This window comes from Lemur catta, chromosome 3 (genome assembly GCF_020740605.2).
Source record: "Lemur catta isolate mLemCat1 chromosome 3, mLemCat1.pri, whole genome shotgun sequence".
Taxonomy (NCBI): domain Eukaryota; kingdom Metazoa; phylum Chordata; class Mammalia; order Primates; family Lemuridae; genus Lemur; species Lemur catta.
This window is the reverse complement of record NC_059130.1, coordinates 108,908,239-108,930,240: the sequence shown is the minus strand read 5'-3', so window position 1 is coordinate 108,930,240 and position 22,002 is coordinate 108,908,239. Positions and strand designations below refer to the sequence as shown.

Sequence of the window (22,002 nt, the reverse complement as noted above, 5' to 3'; positions counted from 1 at the left end):
TTATGGCATGTAAGTTATACTTCATTTTTTTAAAAGGGGTGTAAATTAGTCCTGCGGTTCCCATACTTAAGGATTTCATAAACCAGTAAAATTTCATACTTTCTCCACCCTCCTCCCCAAATCAGAGGAAGCAATTTTCTACAATGACTATGGACTGATGTTATAACTAGAAAAATGCCCTTCTTTTTTTTTAAGGCTCTCTCATAACGACACCCCTGGTGGAATGCTGGCTCAAGCTTGGGTTTAAAAAATAAAAAACTGATTTTGAAATTATGCTTCCTAGTTCCCACAAGGGGGCGCTACAGAGTTGCTGTGATCTCGTCGAGGTGCCGTTTAATTGTCCCTGGCTTCCGCCTCCACCCTCTTTCTCCTTCCAAGGCTCCGTGGCTGTGCACACAGGAAAAAACAAGGCGGGTCCTTATTCGAAGGCTTCTATTATATTAATAAGAATGACAAATACCAAGACAGGATTTCTAAATTGTGTTATTGTGGTATATTTTAAATGTTTTACGTTTAACCTTTACATGTATGTGGTGAACACCTTCCATACATGCTAGGGTGTATTTCTGAGGTTATTGGGTATTTTCTGCCTCTGTCCCCAGCGGACCATTTCCAGCTGAAGAAACACACAAATTTGCGCCCCTCCCCCCTTTTCCCTCCCTCCCCCACCCATACAGTTCAGAGAGGTGAGATATGGTCCGTATTTCCCAATTTCTTTTGGTCCCTCCAGCCTATAGAGCTCCCAACAGCAGGACAGGTTTCCAAACAAAAACCCGACATCCCCATTTGCAGGGACAAGACAAGATCCGAAGCTAAACTATTCATCCAAAACGTGAACAATTTAAAAAGATATCCTCGATTGTTGTTATTTTTAACGATTCAACCTTAAATGCTGGTTCAGACTGAGTGAAAAGCCAGGGAGAACCTCTGGTCCTCCGATCCCTGGTTCTGCAAGGCGTCATCATTTCTCAGAAACTGGATTTTGACACTAACCACTTTGGACTGGAGAAGCAGCACAGGGAGAGCTGGAAATCAATCTTGCCTGAGTGATGAGCTTCTCAAGAGAGCCCCAGAGGAACAAGGCTAGGACGCTGCAAAGCATCACTTAGTGACTGCTACTGGCCGAGCGCTGGCACAAGAGCTCCTGGGGAAGGGAAGCTTAAAAACTCCCGAATTTCCTGTCTTTTCAAAGCATCAGATTGGCAGAAAGAGTAAGTCTCTGCTGGTTCTTCTTTTAAAACTGCTAACACTTTTATGGGTGGGGAACAAGTCACAGGGGAATGCTACCTCTCTTGAAGATTGTTGAAAGTTCACTTTGGCATTATCTTGATTTGGAGGTGAAGAAAGGAGACCAGACAGAGTAAGAAAATGTCCATGAGGCTGATGACACTCACTGGCTTTATTATTGCTGTTATAATATTGCTATTTAATATTGCTACTATAATAACAGTGCCCACTCTGAGTCAGGCGCTGGTCTAAGCACTTTCCATTCATCCGATCCTTACAAAAGCCCTCTAAGGTCTTAAAGCTGGGGAAACTGAGGCACCATATGGTTGGATGATGTTGTGCACTGAATTGTACCCCTTCCATTCCCTGCAAATGTATCTGTTGAAGCCCTAACCTCCAATGCGACTGTATTTGGACTCTCTCCATACACCACATCCTGGAAGTCCTCTAAAGGTAGCCAGCTAGGGCAATCACAGGGCTCATCTTGTCCTTGTTTGTTTCCTCTCTCCCAGAGATCACTGTCCTTCTTTGCCTGATTTCCAGTATCTTGAAAACTATTGTTTTCATATGTGGCATTTTCTTTTTTTTTTTTTTTTTTTTTTTAGTTTTTCAACTGGGAAGGTAAACCAATTTCCTATTACTCCATCTCGTTTTTGAAGCAGAAGTCTCCTATGTATTCATACAATTAGTCAATTTTCTTCACACAGATCCTGTGCCTTCGAATTAAATGTGTGTGAATATAATTTTTGTTGCTATTGTAACTAGACTATTTCCTCCCACCTGCATTTCTAGGTACTTATTTCTAGAGTGGAGAAAAACTATTGATATATGCATGTGTAACATTTGCTCACATTTGTCCTGAAATTCAACAGCAAGTAACAGGAAGAGAGGCAGGTATCTAGAACTGGTGCAGATGTTCAGCAATGCCAGCAGGAGCCAGGGTTTGCTTCACCCCCCTCTTGATGTTGACTTTTGGCCTCATTTGTTACTTCTTGGCACAAAATGGCTGCTCCAACTCCAGGACTCATGTATGTGATCCCATCAGGAAGAAGGAAGGGGGAAGCAAGGACCAGCAACTCCCATATCAGAAAAGCAAAAGATTTCTCAAAATAAATTTAGCATGTGTCTCATTAGCCGGAATTATAACATTTGACCACCTTTAACAGCAAGTCAGCCTGAGGAACCAATTGTTTAGCTGGAAATATCACAAATTCACACACACACACAAATCAGGATTCCAGTGGTAATAAAGGAGAATTAAAATTAAACCAGGCAACTAATATAGTCTACACACAACTCTTAGAATAAAACTTGGTGAGTCATAGTGAATTGTTCTTTTAAACATATTGCCAGATTCCATTTGACAATATTCTGAAGGTAATTTTTAAGGCTATTGCAATATTCAGGACCAAAGATCTTGAACTAAGATAGTAGAAATGGGAATAGAAATATTCAAACATCCTAGCACTCTGGGAGGCCGAGGCAGGAGGATCACTTGAGGCCAGGAGTTCGAGACTAGCCTGAACAAGAGCAAGACCCCAACTCTATCAAAAAATGGAAAAATTAGCTGGCCATGGTGGCACATGCCTGTAGTCCCAGCTACTCAGGAGACTGAGGCAGGAGGATTGTTTGAGTCCAAGAGTTTGAGGTTGCAGTGAGCTACGATGATGCCACTGCACCCTAGCCAGGACAATAGAGTGTGTCTCTGTCTCAAGAAAAAAAAAAAAAGGGATAATCATCAGTGGAATTAAATGTTAAATTGTCTTTAAACACTAAAGCTGAAGTATTTGTGAAATTTTTCTGAATTTCAGATTTCTCTTAATTTGGAATGTCCTAATTAGGTGTTTAGCATTTAATCCAACATATAGAAAAAACAATCTGGATCTTTATGAAAATAAAATTATTGCTGTGATAAGTCATTTTTTAAGTCTTTCAGACACACATACTGAAATATTTATAGATGAAATTATACTTCTAGGATTTGCTTCAAAATAATATGAGAATCGTACGGGGAAAAGTAGATAGAAGGAAATAAAGATGAAACAAGATTGGCTGTGCATTGATGACTGCTGAACATGTGCATTGATGACTGCTGAACATGGGTATTGGGTATACCCAATACCCATGTTCAGCAGTCATCAATGCACAGCCAATCTTGTTTCACTGTATCATTAGTTTTCTCTTGAATGTGTTTGAAATTTCCATAATAAAACGTTCAGTGTTCATGGAATGGAAACATGACATGTACAGACAAATGTACACATACACTTATTTTAAATGATAGTGTTAGAGATTCTAATCCAAAGCATTTTATTGTTTGTTAAAAAGGAACTGTACATGGTCAATACTCAGGGGAAGACAGCTCTACTATTCCCTGAACATGGTCATAAGCAGCCCCGCCTCCGGCAGCCACTGCTATCTCCCTCGTGCCCACAATCCCTTGGCTTCAGAGTCCACAATTCCAAATGGCTCCCGAGTTTAGACGTTATCAAATTCAAAATTCAAAGCAGCATGACTGCATTTGGTGTAGGCTGCCAGCAATCCTAAGCCCAAAATTCTTCAAAGATGAAACACTCATACATATTTAAAATACTTAGAAAAATAATATAATTAGAATTTATACAAAGTAGATTTTTACAAAACAACTTCACTACAAGAAATACATCTTATATCCAAGCACAAAAATGTGGAAATATATACGTTTAAGAAACAACATTTTCATTTCTAAATGCTGAGTGGGAAAGCATAAACTAACTTGTGGATTACTGATAAAATTTCAAAGAGACTTGAATTTGCTAGCAGAAATTTTCACTCCATTCTCAAGCTTTGATAAACAGTTCTTGAAGGGATTAGACAGCTGTTCCTCTTTCCAAATTCTGTTTAATTTCAGCCGTATACTTCCCATAGAATCTTTCAGCTTTCTTGTTGAATTTGGCATTCCTTTCATTAATGTAGTCGATATCCGCATCGTCATTGTAAGGACGTCTCCGGCTATATTTGTCTCGTTTTTCAATTCTAGGGGAAGAAGAAAATAATTTACAAAATCCAAAACTGCCCCCTTTTTTTGATCTTAATAAAACATGGACAAACAGTTGAGAATAGAATCAGTACATTTAGAACACACTTTGGGGAGGGGAGAAAAAAAAGCAAGCCCAGTTTTCATCAAGTTGAAACTGCTAATTAATGGTACATCCCAGGATATGAACTTCGAAATCCAGGAAATACAAACTCATCTTCAGAATGCCTCTAAAAGGGCAATGATACATTGGTCGGAACTCAACACATAAAGTATTACTTAAAAGAAGATAATTATTACAATAATTTCAATTATAACCACCGAAGCTGATCCTGAATGCACAGCATGTGCCATACACTATTCTTAATACTTTACGTGTATTAACTCCTAAGATACATCAATATTCTGCTCTACCTGATATTCACCTCTATCAGTATTAAGAAACACAAACATAAATGACGAACATTTACTAGAACATTCTTGTTTCTTCAAATCAAATAGCAGAGTGGCTGTTAAAGTCCTTAAAGAAGAATAATTATCTTTAGATCTTTCCCCTTCAATTGTAAAAATTCAATTTCACCAATTTTTGCAACTCCATTCCAAGTCACATGGACTCAGTCCATACTTGCTATCTATCCCCAAACCGCTATAGATACTAGGTCATAAGTGATCAAGTATAATTTCTGTGTATCAATTCATTCTAAGCACATTAGACTTAGGTGCATATTTTAAGTCTATTTTGTCACTAAGCATTTAAAATTACAGGCTGCTCCACTGAGTACTTACTGTTTTTCCAGATCTATGACCATCCTATCAATTTCCTCTGTGGAAGGTACGTGTGTTCCATGAAGAAGACTATTGGATGTTGGGAAAAACTCTTCTCCACTGAAAGGACAGCAAAATGAACTTATGGTAGCACTACAAGTGCTCCGTTTTCAAAGCTCAAACTAAACTAACATTCAGAGTGAGAGATAAAATACATTATTATTTACTGTGGGATCCTACTTTAATTTTTTTCTTAAAACAAACAAACAAAAAAAACCCACAGGCCAAGCACAGTGACTCACACCTGTACTCCCATCACTTTAGGAGGCTGAGGCAGGAGGATCACTTTAGCCCAGGAGTTAAGACCAGCCTGGGCAACATAGCAAGACCCCATCTCTACAAAATAAAATAAAATAAAAATTAGCCAGGTGTGGTAGTGTGCCTGTAGTCCCAGCTACTCAGGAGGCTGAAACAAGAGGATTACTTGAGCAAGTTCAAGGAGTTCAAGGCTGCAGTGAGCTATGATTGCACAACTGCATTCCAGCCTGGGCAACAGAGTGAGACCCTGTCTCAAAAAAAAAGAATAAAAAATACAGAATTGGAAGAGACCCTAGAAATCACCTATTCCAACATCTTCATTCTATAGATTAACAAGCCAGTGGCCAGCAGTTAAAGAACATATCAAAGACCACAAAGTATTAGAACTTCTAGCACCATAACAGCACAGTTAAGTAGTTGTGACAGAAACCATATGGCCCACAAAGCTCAAAATATTTACTACCTGGTCCTTCACAAAGTTCACTAACTTTTCTGTGAAGGCACTAAAGCATTCTGCCTCCTAAAATAACATGTAAGTAACTATGATAACCTGGGTCTTACCTACTCAACACCCAGTATTAGAATGCCCAGCTAGAAAGAAAACCAAATGACTAGTTTAACTGCTGTGAAGTGAACAATGAACAGTGTTGTCAAAGCCAAGACCATTCTCAGACAGCTGCTGATAACCCACACCTCGACGTTAAAGTATCTCTATTTATGGATGTGTGTATACACACATATATACACACACACATACACGCACACACACATACAAGTATACTCACGTTGCCTCAGGATGAAAAAACAACTTACTGTTTTTCTCTCTGTCTCTCATATGCTTCCATGTCAGGTTTGATCTGCTTGGTCAACCGATGATACTGGCGTAACTGGGCAGCAGCATAATCTAAAAATAAAATGAGAATCAGAGATGATACATTTCCTTGTTTGGACATTACTATTGAAAGAAAAATCAAAACTATTACAGGTGAGTATCACTCATCTGAAATGCTTTGCTTTGGATTTCAGATTTTTTTCAGACTTTGGAATGTTTGTATTAAACTTAAATCCAAAATCCCAATGAGCATTTCCTCTGAGCGTCATGTCAGTGCTCGAGAAGTTTTGGATTTTGGAGCATTTAGAATTTTCGGGCTAGGGATACTCAACCTGTATTAGGTAATGACATGCACAAGACACTAATCTGAGCATAACCTCTATCCTGAAGATGCTGATAAGCAGACTTTGATAAATTTCATCCCAAAGAATAAAAGAACCCAGCTGACTGAAGTGCAGCCTTTTTTTTAACTTCTGCCTTATGAGACATATTTGTATTGTTCTTGGTTTTAGGCCTCCTAGAGAATAATCCATGAAGACACACAGGAGCACATCCTTTCTTAAAGCCCGAAACACTGAAGGCAACACTTCCCTGACAGCCTAGTCAATAAAGTCCAGTTCAATAAAGGTCAATTTTACCTGAAAATCCCAGATCGGGGTTTTTCCTCTTCTTTTTCCTCTCCCATCTTTCTGCGTCTTCTGCGCTGATCTCCAGCAACTTCACTTTCTCATAGTCTTCCCCTCTTGCTGCACATTCCTAAAAAGAAGAAAAAAGCTGGTATCTACAAATATGGTGTAATTATTTATTTTAAATCAAGAAAGATCCAATGGGAGAATAAAAAAAAGAAAGATCCAATAAAGTCATCAAGCAATATTTAAAAAATGATTAATATCTGAAGGAAATTTGAGAATCTGCTATGGTATACAAGAAGTAAGCATATGGGCTGGGTGCAGTGGCTCATGCCTGTAATCTCAGCACTCTGGGAGGCCCAGGTGGGAAGATCACTTGATGCCAGGAGTTTGAAACTAGCCAGGGCAACATAGCAAGACCCCATCTCTACAAAAAACAGAAAAATTAGCCAGGCGTGGTGGTGCACACCTATAGTCCCAGCTACTCAGGAGGGTAGGGCAGGAGGATCACTTGAGCCCAGGAGTTCAAGGCTGCAGTGAGCTATGATTGCACCACTGCCCTCCAACCTGGGCCACAGAGTGAGACCTGTCTCAAAAAAAAATAAAAGAAAAGAAATAAAAAAAAGAAAGAGCAAGCATATACTTATTGTTTATCAGGTGTCAGATCCTGTTTTAAATGCTTTACATGGATTAACTCATTTAATTCATAATTAATTCAAATTTTTATTATAGTCCCTGTTTTATAGATAAGAAAAGAGAGGTACAGAGAGTTTAAATAACTGGCCCAAGTGTTGCAGCTAGTAACATCAGGCAGTTTGGCTCCAGAGCCAGCGTACTCAACTATGTTGCACTATCTTAACACAATAGAATTATTGAATAATCACTTAAGATAGCAGAGTAGTTCCTAACCTTTTTCTTTTCTTCTTCCTGCAGTTCCCATTCCAAACGAGCTTTTTTGGCTTCCCAGTTTGCAGGTAACTTAAGTCTTTTATCTTCTTCCACAACTTCCTGGTGATTTAATTTACGTGCTTCATTCTAAAACCATAACACAAAAAGTTTGTCAGCAGAAACAAGAAAATAAATCCAAACAGATCTTGCCTTCTCTGAAGAGGGTCAGATAGGATACATTAACAAGGTGACCCTATTTTATCCTAAAAGCAACAGAGAGCCATCAAAGGATTTTAAGCCAGGAAACAGCCTAATAAGGTTTGCATTTGTATACAGTCGAGAAAAATGTGTTGGGCTGCACTCGTTTGTTGTTTCAGAGCCTTAAAGATTAATATCAGTTTTATCTCTGTTTAGCTGTGTGGTCCCTTTGGTTTGGATGGGAACAATGTTTCAAAAAGTGAGAGAGCCACACTACAGTGGCACTTGAGCAGACTTTAGATGGCATCAAATAAAATTAAATCACATGATGTGAAAGATATTCTACTTTCAATTTTCTTGTAATCCTGATTAATTCAAGGTAAAAGCCTCAATTTGGGACTGGAGACCTTTAATACCTATCTTAATATCTCTAACCCTTTCCAAGTTCTCCCTCCTTTTAAAAATATTTTAACAGTTTACATTATGACAAATGAAGGAAACTTTCATTTGAAGTACTAGTGAAGAGTCTATTTTAAAATAAACTTAACTGGGGGAGGGGTGGGAAAAAATTAAAAATAAAAATAAACTTAACTGCATAAAACAAAACTTGAGTACAGCATCTCAAGGAAAACTTAAGCTAGATGTTTCTTAGGTCACCGGCTGGTAGCAGTTCATCCAGAAGTCATATCTCCTAATTTCCAGGCATGTGTTCTTTACATAATCCCTCTAAGTAAATATTTAAGCATGTTTGTTTAATTGTTTATTACATTAAATTTTCCTGGGCAAAGACAGATAGTCCTCTCAACTACCATCCCTCATATATTCTTGGCTCTGGCAATGCCCTCCAGTTGATGACACCAAGAACACACCTGCAGTCCAACAAAGTTGAGTTTGTCGCACTGAAGAAGAGAACAAATCATGGAGAACCACGGGCAATCCAGTGAGACAGTGTTAGGAGGGACTAGTTCCAAGATTTGGGTTTGTATCAGGTGATTAAGGGGAGGGTTCAAGGCTCTACACTGGGCACTGTCAGAAGGTAAGGTCATTCTATAATGAGATAGCTTAAATTTTTATATAGAAAGAGTAATGGTATGAGACCAACGCTGTAGTTGGTAATAACAGACACTGCTGTTGGCCAGAAGAAAAGGATGTGTGGTTATTTCTGTGGTTTGAACAGTCTTCTTGGTTTCATCTCACTACAATAGTCAGAGAGATGTTGGGGTTTTGTGAAACCATGGCCCAGCTGCCAGTCAGGCCACTCCATGCTGAAACAGTCAGGAGCTGCTTATTTCTTTCTCAGCTCCAACTACAGCCAGCTGTTTGCTAGACTCTTCTTATCTCTAATATGAATTCTCTTTCTTTGCATTTGTTCTCTGTTTAGATGTCTCTTCCTCAGACTCCTTGGTCTGATATTAAATAATATCATATTCACCTTTCAAATAGTAGTTTAGGTGTCACCTATTATATGAGGCACTCTCTGGAGCCCCACAAACTGCATTAATCTCTCCTTTTCTGCACTTCCAGGGCACTTTGTTCGTATCTCTAGCATTGTGTTTAACACAGTAAATTTCTGGCTATTGAGTCGAGTCCTGTAGAGACTCATATTTTTTAAATGAAGTAGCCAGCTGTCTTATTGACATTGGACAAGTCTCTTCCTGTCTCTAACTCTACATATTTAGCTAGTTAAAATGAAGAGTTTCTTAGAATCATAGAGCAGGAGGCTGTCAGTATTAAAACAGAGACTCCCAAACCTAGCCAGATAAATTAAATCGGATGTGGGTGGGAGGGGCGCTGGAGTGAACGGGTGTATTTTCAAAAGTTCTCAAAGTGATCTCAATGTGCTGCCAGGATTTAGAACCACCAGGATAAACCTTTCATCTCAGGGAATGATCCAGCTCCAGCTCTGCGGTGTTAGCCGCGCTGGTGAGGCTTCCCAGTCCCTCTACAAACGCGCACAGGCCTGGCCAGATGTCAGGTCTGAGCTGGCCTCCGACACTACTCACTCGCTTCAGGTGTAGCTCCCGGAATTTGCGCAGTCTCTGTTCGCGCTTCTGGGAGGCCAGCTCCTCGGCTGCCGTGAGGGGCCCCTCCTCCGCGCTGTCCACCGGCACCTGCGGCGAAGAGGGCCGACTTTAGGCGGGGCTGGCTCGGCTTCTCCCAAGAGGCCCAGGCCGCGTTCCCACCCGGTCCCTTTAGGCCGGGCCTGGGCCCTCCACCGCCGGCCCCACCCCACATTGTCTGCGCCTCCCTGGCCCGCCACCAGGCTTCGCCTCCACCTGTAGCCTTGCCTCACCGGAACCCTCACTAACAAAATTCCCTGGGTAGGACCAGTCACACTCACCCTCTCGGCTTCAATTGCAGCCGCCATCACAAGCCTTCTCTTCTCACTTCCGGCAACAACACAGAGCACTTCCGCCAACCTTCGGACCGCCCCGCACAAATAAGCTGCTATAAGCCCCGCCCACCGGGCAACCTCAGGAACTTGCGACCAATCCCTGCCCCGTTTAGCGGTGAGATGTTTTCTATTGGGCAGAGTCCTGCGCAGCCGCAGAGGCCGCATACTCAGGGGCACGGAAGTGTGAGGCGGGGAGGGAAAAAGGCTTGGGAAGAGCTCCAGAGAGGACAGCTGGGAGGGCGTGGCCGGAAGGAACTGTTAGAAAGTCACCTACTCTTCCTCCTTTCCCGTGACCGGAAAGTACTTTCCATTCAGAATTTAGCCTTAATGTCACCTCCTCCGAGAAGCAGGTCTTCCCTGACTGCCTTGTGTCACGCTTAGCACTGTCATTTGACACCTTCTTCAGTGGTGTAAGATTCCCCCCTTCGCCCCGCCTCCCCACAGCAGCATTATTAACTGGAGGAGAGCAGGGTCTGTCCCATCTTGTTCACTCTTAATGTGCCCGGCGGGGAAGCAATGCCAGAATTAATAACAGTGCTAACGTTATTAAGGTAATTCAGGCTCCCTTCCCTCTCCCTACTCCCGGCTCGTCTCCCTCAACCACATACACACGCAAAAAGATGACTCAGTAAGGTGCTGGATACAAGAATATAAGAAAACTATTTTTTCCTGCACTAACAACTACTAATGAGAGGTAAAAACGAAAAAGTAATCCCCAAAGCGAAAAGATATCTATATATAAAATTTAAATGATAACATAAAACATAAAAACCAATTTGAAGTATAGAAAAATTAAATCTGCATAAATGATGAAGTTTAATAGAAGTAGTGAAAGGGAAAAAAGATGAATAGATGATGAAGAATAACCTATTTTCTGGCTGGAAGACTTAAAATCATAAAAATAATATCACAAAAGAGTATCTCAAATGAGTTTATAAGTGTCATGTTATTCCCATCAGAATCTCAGTGGGTTATTGTTTTTGCTCTTTGGAACTGGAAATAATGTAGCAAAAATCTAAAATATCACACTGTGTTGGTAAGACTGAAAAAACATGAATTCTACATATATTGCTGGTAGGACTAAAAATTGATCCAATCCCTAGAGAGGACAATTCAGCAATATCTGTAAAAATTACAAAGGTATTTACTCTTTGACTCACCTATCACAATTCTGGGAAATTATCCTACAGATACCATTGCACATGTATAAAATGACCTCTGTACAAGGATGTTCTTGTCAGCTTTTATGGGGGGTGGAGGATAGCAAAAAATTGGAACAACTCAAATATCTGTCAAGAGAAGACTGGTTAAATAAATTATGGCACATTCAGTGGAACACTAACAAGCTGTAAAAAGGATGGGGCAGTTCTCTGTTTACTAATTTGGAAAGATCTCCAAAACATACTAAGTAAAAAATGCAAGGTACAGAACTGTATACATAGTATGCTATATTTAGAGGGATAGTGGGTAGAGTTAGGATTACTAAGAATATATTTTTGTTTTGCACACAGAACTCAGGAGGGGTAGACAAGCTAATATAAGTGATGATCTATTTGGGGGGTATAATAATAAAAATATATTATTTTGAATCTTATTAATATAGTTCCAATTCTAAAATTTAAAAATTAATTTTAAGCTGGGTGCATTGGCTCACGCCTGTAATTCCAGCACTTTGGGAGGCTGAAGCAGGAGAGTTGCTTGAGGCCAGGAGTTTAAGACCAGCCTGGGCAACATAGCAAGACCCCCATCTCTACAAAAAATTTTAAAATTAGCCAGGCTTGGTGGCTCGTCCCCGTAGTCCTAGCTACTCAGGAGGCTGAGCCAGGGGGATCACTTGAGCCCAGAAGTTGGAGGTTGCAGTGAGCTATGATGATGCTACTGCACTCGCCCAGGAGACAGAGCGAGATCCTGTCTCAAAAAAATTAATTTAAAAATTTTGTATAGAAAAATTGAGAATAGCCAAGAGCGTTTTTGAATAAAAGATGATGAGGCGAGACTCGGCACGGTGGCTCACACCTGTAATCCCAGCACTCTGGAAGGCCAAGGCAGGAGGATTGCTTGAGCTCAGGAGTTCCAGACCAGCCTGAGCAAGAGCAAGACCCTCTCTCTGCTAATAATAGAAAACTTAGCCGGGCATGGTGGCGTGGGACACCTGTGGTCCCAGCTACTCAGGAGGCTGAGGCAGGAGGATCACTTGAGCCCAGGAGTTTGACATTGTTGTAGTTAGGCTGATGCCACGGCACTCTAGCCCAGGCGGCAGAGCGAGACTCTTGTCTCAAAAAGAAAAAAAAAAATCACACAGCCAGAGAAAAGTCAAAACAGTACTATCCCTCAGGACTTTTTACTCCCAAACTATTGCTCTTTCCATCTCTACCATACATTGTTCCCTGAAGGCAATAAAAATAATACCTAAAGGTATAGTTTCAGTTGTTTATCTAATCATTCTTCCACTCCCCATCTCCCCACCACCACTGCAAACACATGCTCATATAAAATCCTCCAGTGGCTACCCTCCTTTCAGGATAAAATCCAAACCTCTGCTTTGCATGGCCTACAGGACACCAAGACAGGTAACATCTATTTGAATTGGTTTCCGTGCCTATACTTACAAACTTTATGTGTTCTGGTGACAGAATGAAGCTCAAAAATTAAATCACCAGGAAGTTGTGAAGGAAGTTAAAAGACTTAAGTTACCTGCAAACTGAGAAGCTAAAAAGGCTTGTTTGAAATGGGAATTTCAGGAAGAAGAAAAGAAAAAAGTAAGTACGATTCTGCCATCCTCATAAACTATGGATTCAAATATTATATTGTGTTTTATTGAAGCAATATAAGGATAAGTTAAGTATTCTGGATCTAGTTTCCTTATCTGCACTTTACATCATTGTAAGAATAAAATATGTAAAACATGTAGAACAGTGCCTGGATCACAGAGCTACATAACCAATGGATATTAGGGTAAAAGGCTAAGCTACAGTAACAAGAGCTCCAACAATAAGCACCAATAAAGGTAAAGCTCATTAGTTTCTCATGTGTCAGTTCCTAGGTCGCAGCCCAAGTTAGAGGGGTAGCTCTGTCCTACATAAGTATTCATTACATTATTACTTTGCTATTCCCTAACACATTATTGATGTCACATGGGTGAAGCTAGATGGTTACAAGTTCCAGCCAGCAGGAGGGGAATGGGTATAAGGGGAGAGGTCTTAAGGCATGAGAGCTGCCCTCAGCACTTCTGCTCTTATTTTGTTGAGAACTTAAGTTACCTGGTCTGACCTAGCTGCAAGGGAGGCTGGAAAACGGGCAGCCATAAGCCCAGAAAGGAGAGGAGAAGGGATTCTGATGGACACATAATGTTTCTGCCATAGCTATTTTTAGTGTCAATGTTAGAGCTGTATTTTTTAAGGATCATAGCAAATTCCACAATTTTCTTTGAAAGTTGATCAGTTTACAGTCCTGCTGGCAGTCTTTAGTTCTTTCTTGATTTATAAAGGAATCAAGAAATTACATGAGGCAATGGAGCTAATATTTTTTTCCTTCTTTTTAGGAATGTGCAGCAAAGGAGTAAGACTATGAGAAAATGAAGTTACAGGAGATCAGTGCAGAAAGATGAGAAAGGACAAAGAAGAGGAATAACCCTGATCTTGGATTTTCAGGTAAAATTGGCTTTTACTTTATTGAATGGGCCTGTTAATGACGCATTTAATAACAGGTCTATTAGTCCACCAACATCTAAAATAGCCTGTGGTTTTCATTTTATTTTTAGATTTTTTTGCTGCCTGGTTACACCAGTATCATTGGTTGACCAAGCAGATCAAGCCTGACCTAGAACATATGAAAGAGTAAGAGAGAAACAGTAAGGCGATGTGATTTAATGTAATAGCATACTCTTTGTATGTTATCAGTAGGACTTGAATTTAATGGTGCTGTTTCTCGAGCTTTGCTTCCTGGCTGTGGAGCCTGCCTCTGTCACTTAATAAACTGTGTCACACTGTCTTTCTGCCTGTTTTTCCATCGGTATGCAGGGAATAAGAATAGTGCTTTCTTCATAGGGTTATTGTAAGGATTAAATGAATTAATCATATAATTCACTTAAACAGTGGTTGGCACATAGTAAATGCTATATATGTGTTAATCATGTTGCTGTTACTAGGTCTCTTACCTTTGAAGGATATCTACACTTTGATCACGTGCAGTAATGTTAAACTTTAGTCTTTCTTTCCCTAATTATAATAAGACAGGTAGTATGCTCAAGTACGAATTCTATTTCTTTGAAATCAAATTTTGATCCCCAGTGTTTCCATTTTCGACCACTAAACAATATCCAATTCTGAAAGTACAGGATCTTTTTTTTTTTTTTTTTGAGACAGAGTCTCACTCTGTTGCCTGGCTAGAGTGAGTGCCGTGGCATCAGCCTAGCTCACAGCAACCTCAAACTCCTGGGCTTAAGCGATCCTACTGCCTCAGCCTCCCAAGTAGCTAGGATTACAGGCATGTGCCACCATGCCCAGATAATGTTTTTTATATGTATTTTTAGCTGTCCATATAATTTCTTTCTATTTTTAGTAGAGACGGGGTCTCGCTCTTGCTCAGGCTGGTCTCGAACCCTCACCTCAAGCGATCCACCCGCCTCGGCCTCCCAGAGTGCTAGGAATACAGGCGTGAGCTACCGTGCCCGGCCAGAATCTTACTAAAGTTAACTCACCACCTTGTTCTCTCTCAGTGGAGAGGCGTTCTACCCAAAATCCAACAGCCTTCTTCGTGGAACACATGTGCCTTCCACAGAAGAAATTGATAGGATGGTCATAGACTTGGAAAAGCAGAATGCAGCCTAAAGTTGTAGTGATTTCATGCCTAAAGACAAAATTACCTTTATGGTCTTGAAATATAGCATCTCAATAAAAATTAAAGAATACTTGATGGCCAGGCGCGGTGGCTCACACCTGTAATCCTAACACTCTGGGAGGCCGAGGCGGGTGGATTGCTCGAGGTCAGGAGTTCGAGACCAGCCTGAGCAAGACCCCGTCTCTACTAAAAATAGAAATAAATTATCTGGGCAACTAAAAATATATATAGAAAAAAATTAGCCGGGCATGGTGGCGCATACCTGTAGTCCCAGCTACTCGGGAGGCTGAGGCAGTAGGATCGCTGAAGCCCAGGAGTTTGAGGTTGCTGTGAGCTAGGCTGACACCACGGCACTCACTCTAGCCAGGGCAACAAAGCGACACTCTGTCTCAAAAAAAAAAAGAATACTTGATTATTAGTTTGAAAAATGGTCCCATTTACTACCACTTCTATATTTGTTTTTCAGATAGGGTAATTATTAGGCAGAGTCAACAGAGTTCATATAAAATTCTAACTCTACGTAGTGTAACTTGGCAGGACGCAGTGACTCACTGAGTAATGGTAGCTCACACCTGTAATCCTAGCACTCTGGAAGCCCGAGGAGGTTGAAGATCCCCTGAGCCCAGGAGTTTTAGGTTGCTGTGAGCTAGGCTGATGCCATGGCACTCTAGCCAGGGGAACAGAGCAAGACTCTGTCTCAATTAAAAAAAAGAGTACAGTTGAGTCTTGAACAACATAGGGCTTAGGGGCTGACACCCCTAAGCCCCCACCCCCACGTGCAGTCAAAAATCCGCATATAACCTTTGAATCCCCAGAAAATTTACTAATAGCCTGTTGACCCAGAAGCCTTACTGATAACATAAACAGTCAATTAACACGTATTTTGTATGTTCTGTGTTCTGTGTACTGTGTTCTTATAATAAAGTAAGCTAGAGTAAAGAAAATGTTATTAAGGAAATTACAAGGAAGAGAAAAATACTATTCATTAAGTGGAAGTGGATTATCATAAAGGTCTTCATCCTTGTCCTCTTCACATTGAGTAGAAGGAGGAAGAGGAAGGGTTGATCTCAGTGTCTCAGGGATAGCAGAGGTAGAAGAAAATATGAGTGTATTTAAGGGGACCAGTGCAGTTCAAACCCATGTTGTTCAAGGGTCCACTGTAATCATTTTTTTGTCATACTTTTAGATTTTTCTCCAGTATTTTCGAAGAAGCACTTAATACCTTTGTACTAAGGGAAAAGAAAGGAGGGGAAAGACTAATAAGGTTAGGCTTCAGAGAGGTCATATTGACCTGGGTTTTAAGGATAAACAGGATTTCCCCAAAGAGAAAAGGCATGCCCCACAGCCACTGCAGTTTTAGCCAAAAAAGCAGATGTCATTATGATTTGAGGACTACTCTGAAGGTGACTGGGTGGGTGGTAAGGCCACTAACTCAAACAGGCAGTGCTATAACAAGCTCAATACAGGACAGGTTCATTTTGAAGAGATGGGGAAAGGCATTGGAAACTGGAGCTCAGAAGATTATGAAGATTGTGTTATTAGATGGTAATTAAAGGCGTGGAGAAAATTGGCAAAAGAGCTTGGAGAGTGAGAAGTAGGCCAAAGACAGAATCCTAATCATGGGCAAAGGACAAAGAACCAGCACAGAAAATGGAAAAGATCAAAGAAAAAAGACAAGTACATGTAAATCCCTGAATGAAAGAAAATTTTGAGGAAGGATCCCAGAGACACATTTGAGCCTCTGCAAAAGTGACCACTCATAAGAACAAGTTTTATTTTACTAGGTAAGCTTAATAGAAGAAAACCAGAAGATACCATGTTGTGGTGAATTCAGTGAGCTTGGCTTCTCTAGTTACTTTACCCCTTAAGAAAAAGGAAAGCATGTCACCTGAACCTAATATCTAAGGCTATGCTTCCCAAAATGGTAACCACACTCTGAATATGATTGTGGATCACTTGAAATGTGGCTGTTACAAATTGAGGTGTGCTTTATGTGTAAGACACTGGATTGCAAACAGTACAAAAACATGTATGAGAGGTCTTAAAGGTCGTGGTAAATGTGCATTATGAAAAAGCTATGCATGGATTTCAACATTTTTTTGCACCAAAATAAGCTCATAGTAACTTATGTCTGAACAGGATCCAGTCTGAGGCACTACAAAGGACAAGACATCAGTTTCAAAAGAGCCCCTATCAGAGCAACATGAATTCTGGTAAAATAAAGCAAGAACAAACATCAAATTTTTGGCAAAAGCTTACATGGATGAATAGTGAAATCACTGATGCTTTACAAAGTTTATGGAGACAATGTCCTAAAGAAATCAGTAGTTTACAAATGGATAATTCATTTTAAGGGGCAAGATGATGTTGAAGATGAAGCCCACAGAGGTAGACCATCCATGTCAATTTGTGAGGAAAAAAATTAATCTTATTCATGTCTTAATTGAAAAGAACCAACAATTAACAGCAGAAACAGCAGCCAACATCATGGATATCTCAAGTGGCTCAGCTTACACAATTCTGACTGAAAAAGTTGAACAAACTGTCCACTAGATGGATACTAAAACCGTTGTACCCAGATCAGATGCACACAAGAGTATAGTTTATATTCTTTATGCATTTTTTTCATAATCACCCTATTAAGTCCTATTAGTCATTGTCTATGTTAAGTCCCTCCTAGACTTTGTAACACTGAAGAGAACTGATCGTGTGTACATGCCCCCAGGCTGGCCATGATTACATAATTGGAATGCAGCTGCCCAGGTGTGATATGCTGTTACTATATAACATGTGGACAATGTAGTAAGATGGTGCTGACAGTAAGAAATTGTACCAGGAGACTAGATTCAGAGCTGTGCAATAGAAATAGGAGAGCCATGTTAAAAAAGGTAAAAAGAAAGGTGAGTTCATTTTAATTATTTAACCCAGTATATCTAAAATGTAATGGCAACATTTAATATAACAAATATTGTGCAATTTTGAGGGGACTTAAATTTTGTGGAAAAATACAAGTAAAGGATAAACTTTATTTCTCAACATAAGCTCCATCAAGTTCAAGACACTTTTGCAAGTGATGATACCAGTTGGTTTAGTCCACCCCTAAAGAATGAAGGTCGTGGAACTTAGCCATGTCAATGCAGTCTTTTTTATTTACATTAACTGAAGAAAATGGGTGCCCTTTAAAGATTTTTTTTAAGATTAGGAAACAAAAACAAGTCAGGAGGAGCCAAATCAGGACTGTTAGGTGGATGTCTAATGATTTCCCACTGAAACTCTCACAAAATTGCCATTGTTTGATGAGAGGAATGACCAGGAGCCTTGTAGTAGAGAAGGACTGTGATGAAGCTTTCCCACGTGTTTTTCTGCAAAAGCTTTGGCTTTCTCAAAACAGAAAAGCCAGTAGACTAAGCAATGAAAGAGGAAGTGGAGGAGTCTCAAGCATGTTAATAGGCTGAAGGAAAAACCTAATGGTGAAGTCTGAAACGAAAGATCTCTGTAGAAGTGAAATCTCAGAAGTGGCACATATCCATTGCAACTAACCAAACACTTCTTGTACATGAGGAAAGGGGTTTCCGGCTCATAACTCCCACAGCCCTTGTTACAGTCTTTTGTTATAATATCGGGTGCTTTACGCCTCAGAAAACAAAATCTTCCTTCTAACCTTCTCCTACCCTCCTTTTTCTCCCCAAGACAGGATTTGAATCCTTTCCTGCCTTTCTGTCTGACCTATCTTATGTGATTGGAGGTCATAAGACCCCCATTTTAGAAGAGGTGTTGCCCAATCAACACCTGGGAGAAGAAATGCTGCACAAAGATGCCAAGAGGACTAAAGATAGGCCTTGCTTCGTTTCCCCAGTCTATTAGTATTAGATTACACCCTTTTTGTCCAATCACTTTTCTACACAGTTGCCCATGCTTCAATCATGCTTACCCAATGGAGTCTCCATGAAAGGCCCAAGAGCCAGGGGTATGGAGAGTTTCTGGGAGGGTGACATGCCCAGAGAGACCACGTCTTATCCTATCTATCTCATCTGTATCCTTTAAAATGAACCAGTAAATGTGTTTCCAAGTCCTGAGCTGCTATAGCAAATTAATCAAACCCAAGGAGGGAGTTATGGAAACCCCCAATTTATACCTAGTGGGTCAGAAACACAGGTAAAAATAACCTGAGGCTTGAGATTGGCATCTGAAGCAGGGGCAGTCTGGGGAATTGAGCCCTCAACCTGTGGGTTCTGACACTGTCTCCAGGTATGATGGTATCAGAATTGAGTTGGAGGACACCCAGCTGGCGTCTGCTGCAGAATTGCTTGTTTGCTAGTGAAGAGAAATCCCTACATTTGGTCACAGTGCTCTGTGTTGATTGTTGTGGTGACACCAGAGAACAAAGTCTGGTTTTTTTCCTCAAGAGGTTACATGACTTGCCTAGTTGCTTAGCTATTAAAGGCTAGTAGTATTTGAAAACACAGGTCAGATTCAGAGCATGTGCTCTTTCCAATACCAGATAAATGAAGATGAAAAAGATTCTAGCATTGTCACTTTAAGAGTCTCCCTTAAAAAGAAAGCCATGAGTTGTGAAACTTCGATAAGGAGGATACCAACTGATGCTAAGGAGTAAACGGGTTAACCACATTTTTAAATTTTAAAACCAATCTTGATGTTTTCTTGGGATTTTGTTGTAACCAGGCTGGTCTACCAATATCCTCAGGTCTCTGTAGCATAAAAATGAAACTACTAAGTACACTTTCTTACTCCTTTAGTAAGCACTTATTACCCTCCCAGTAACTCATTCTTAATCTGGATGTGAAAGAAGTATGCTTCTACCAAGAGTGGCTACTCTTTCTTCCAAAAATTCCACTTGTTCAATCCACAGACTGCTAGTTTGAAGACAGTGTGGACCAAAGGCTATACAGATTAATGGCAAGTGTTATGTCCAGGAATGTACATATCCAAGTCATTGTAACATTCAAATTTTTCATGTTTTCACAGAAGGGTCAACTTTCCTTTTAGAGTTGCTCTGTCCAAGATGTTCAAGATGGTGGCACAGAAAATTCTACGGTTGGAAATATCTGCACTTTCAAACAAGATAGCCGCTAGCCACATAGGGCTTTTCAACTCTTTGGAATTGGCTAGTATGACCAAGGAACTGAATTTTAAATAACTACAAGCTGCCATCTTACTGGAAAGTACAAATAATACCTGACAGCATAGCTTTAGTTACTAGCAGTTAAGTCCCACTTGAAGACTCCCAGTTCCTGGCACAAGTGCCTAAAACATTTCCTGAATGGTAAGAGTGAGGAACCTGTTATTCACAAGCCCCTTTCAACCATACCCAAGTTTATGCTCATGCAGTGACTTGGGAGGATGGCGGCTGGTTGTCAGAGAAACCAAGTGATTGAACAATTGGAACTTTCAGCCCAATCTCTTCCACCTCCAGGTAGGGGAGGGGAACTAAAATTGAGCCTCTCACCACCAATTGTCAATGATTTAATCAATCATGCCAGCATAATCCAGCCTCCATAAACCCCAAGTTCACAGCTCTCACAGCTCTGGGTTGGGGTTGGTGAACCCATCCATAAGCCAGGACGTGGCATACCCCAAAGTCTATGGGGCCAGGAGTTCCCTTCCAAATTTAACTCCATTTACCTCTTCATTATAAAGGATAGAAATGGAACAGCAGGATAGTGTTTTCCCTAGTTCTGTGAACCTTTATATGCAAATTCTCAAACCTGAAGGAGATACACAGGAACTGCAAATTTGCAGCAAAGTTAGACTAAAGTGTGAATAACACGGTTTCTCCCTACTTGCAATTGGCATAAGGGGTACAATCTTAAGGCACTGAACCCTTAACCTACAGGTTTCACACTAATTCTAGGTAGTTTCAGAATTGAATTACATTGCAGAACAAACAGAACTGAGTGAATTGCTTGGTGTGGAAAACACACATTTAATGTCAGTGTTTTGAGTAGAGAAAATTTTCCTTTCAGGACCTTCATGAAATTATCTTTAAGTGGAAAGTCACTCTACTTAAGAATTTAGGGCCAAGCGCGGTGGCTCACTCTACTTAAGAATTTAGGGCCAAGCGCGGTGGCTCACGCCTGTAATCCTAGCACTCTGGGAGGTCGAGGCCGGCTGATCGCTCCAGGGCAGGAGTTCGAGACCAGCCTGAGCAAGAGCAAGACCCCATCTCTACTAAAAAAAAAAAAAAGAGGAAGAAATTATTTGGACAGCTAAAAATCTACATAGAAAAAATTATCCAGGCATGGTGGCACATGCCTGTAGTCCCAGCTACTCGGGAGGCTGAAGCAGGAGGATCACTTGAGCCCAGGAGTTTGAGGTTGCTGTGAGCTAGGCTGATGCCATGGCACTGTAGCCCAGGCAACAGAGTGAGACTGTCTCAAAAAAAGAAAGAATTTAGGACTTCTTTTGTACACAGCCTGCTCACCATTCATTATAGTCATCTCTTGGTGTTTGTCCTTTCAAGTGATCTGTTTTGCCTCTAACATTCTGCCCTTTCAAATTCGCCAGCTTATTTATCCCTGCCTACTAGAAATCTATTCCATTATTGTCTAAATTTAAGAAGCTGTCCAAGATACTGGCAAGCAAAGTGGTAAAGAAATACACGCTCCTACTCAAATTATAAACCTGGCATCTTAAACTCATTTTAACATTTGCTGTATCAAGTCAAATAACATCTGTGCAAGTAACCTAAAAATGGTTTAGGTGTCCACAAATATGTTTCAATGGGCAAAAAATGACAAAAGCCTATAATCAGTCTGTTTAGGCCAGTTGTCTAGATCTTTCAGTTCACTGTACGTGCTTAGTAAAGATCCTTCCCAGCTATAGTAGCATTACAATATTTAAGCTAAGAGTTTAATATTTAGAATACCTTTAAAAA

The 22,002-nt window shown here is 40.4% G+C and overlaps 1 protein-coding gene across 1 annotated transcript; it reads right to left on the bottom strand.

The window, feature by feature from the left end:
• Nucleotides 1-3,520: 3,520 nt before the first annotated feature.
• On the bottom strand, nt 3,521-10,299 carry SYF2 (SYF2 pre-mRNA splicing factor). Its single transcript, XM_045545959.1, has 7 exons — nt 10,215-10,299; nt 9,877-9,984; nt 7,697-7,822; nt 6,797-6,914; nt 6,140-6,230; nt 5,030-5,128; nt 3,521-4,242 (listed from the first exon to the last, which is right to left on the bottom strand). Exons 1-7 carry the CDS (start codon nt 10,239-10,241, stop codon nt 4,077-4,079), a joined length of 735 nt encoding a protein of 244 aa, XP_045401915.1. The 5' UTR covers nt 10,242-10,299; the 3' UTR covers nt 3,521-4,076.
• Between the last annotated feature and the right edge of the window lie 11,703 nt (nt 10,300-22,002).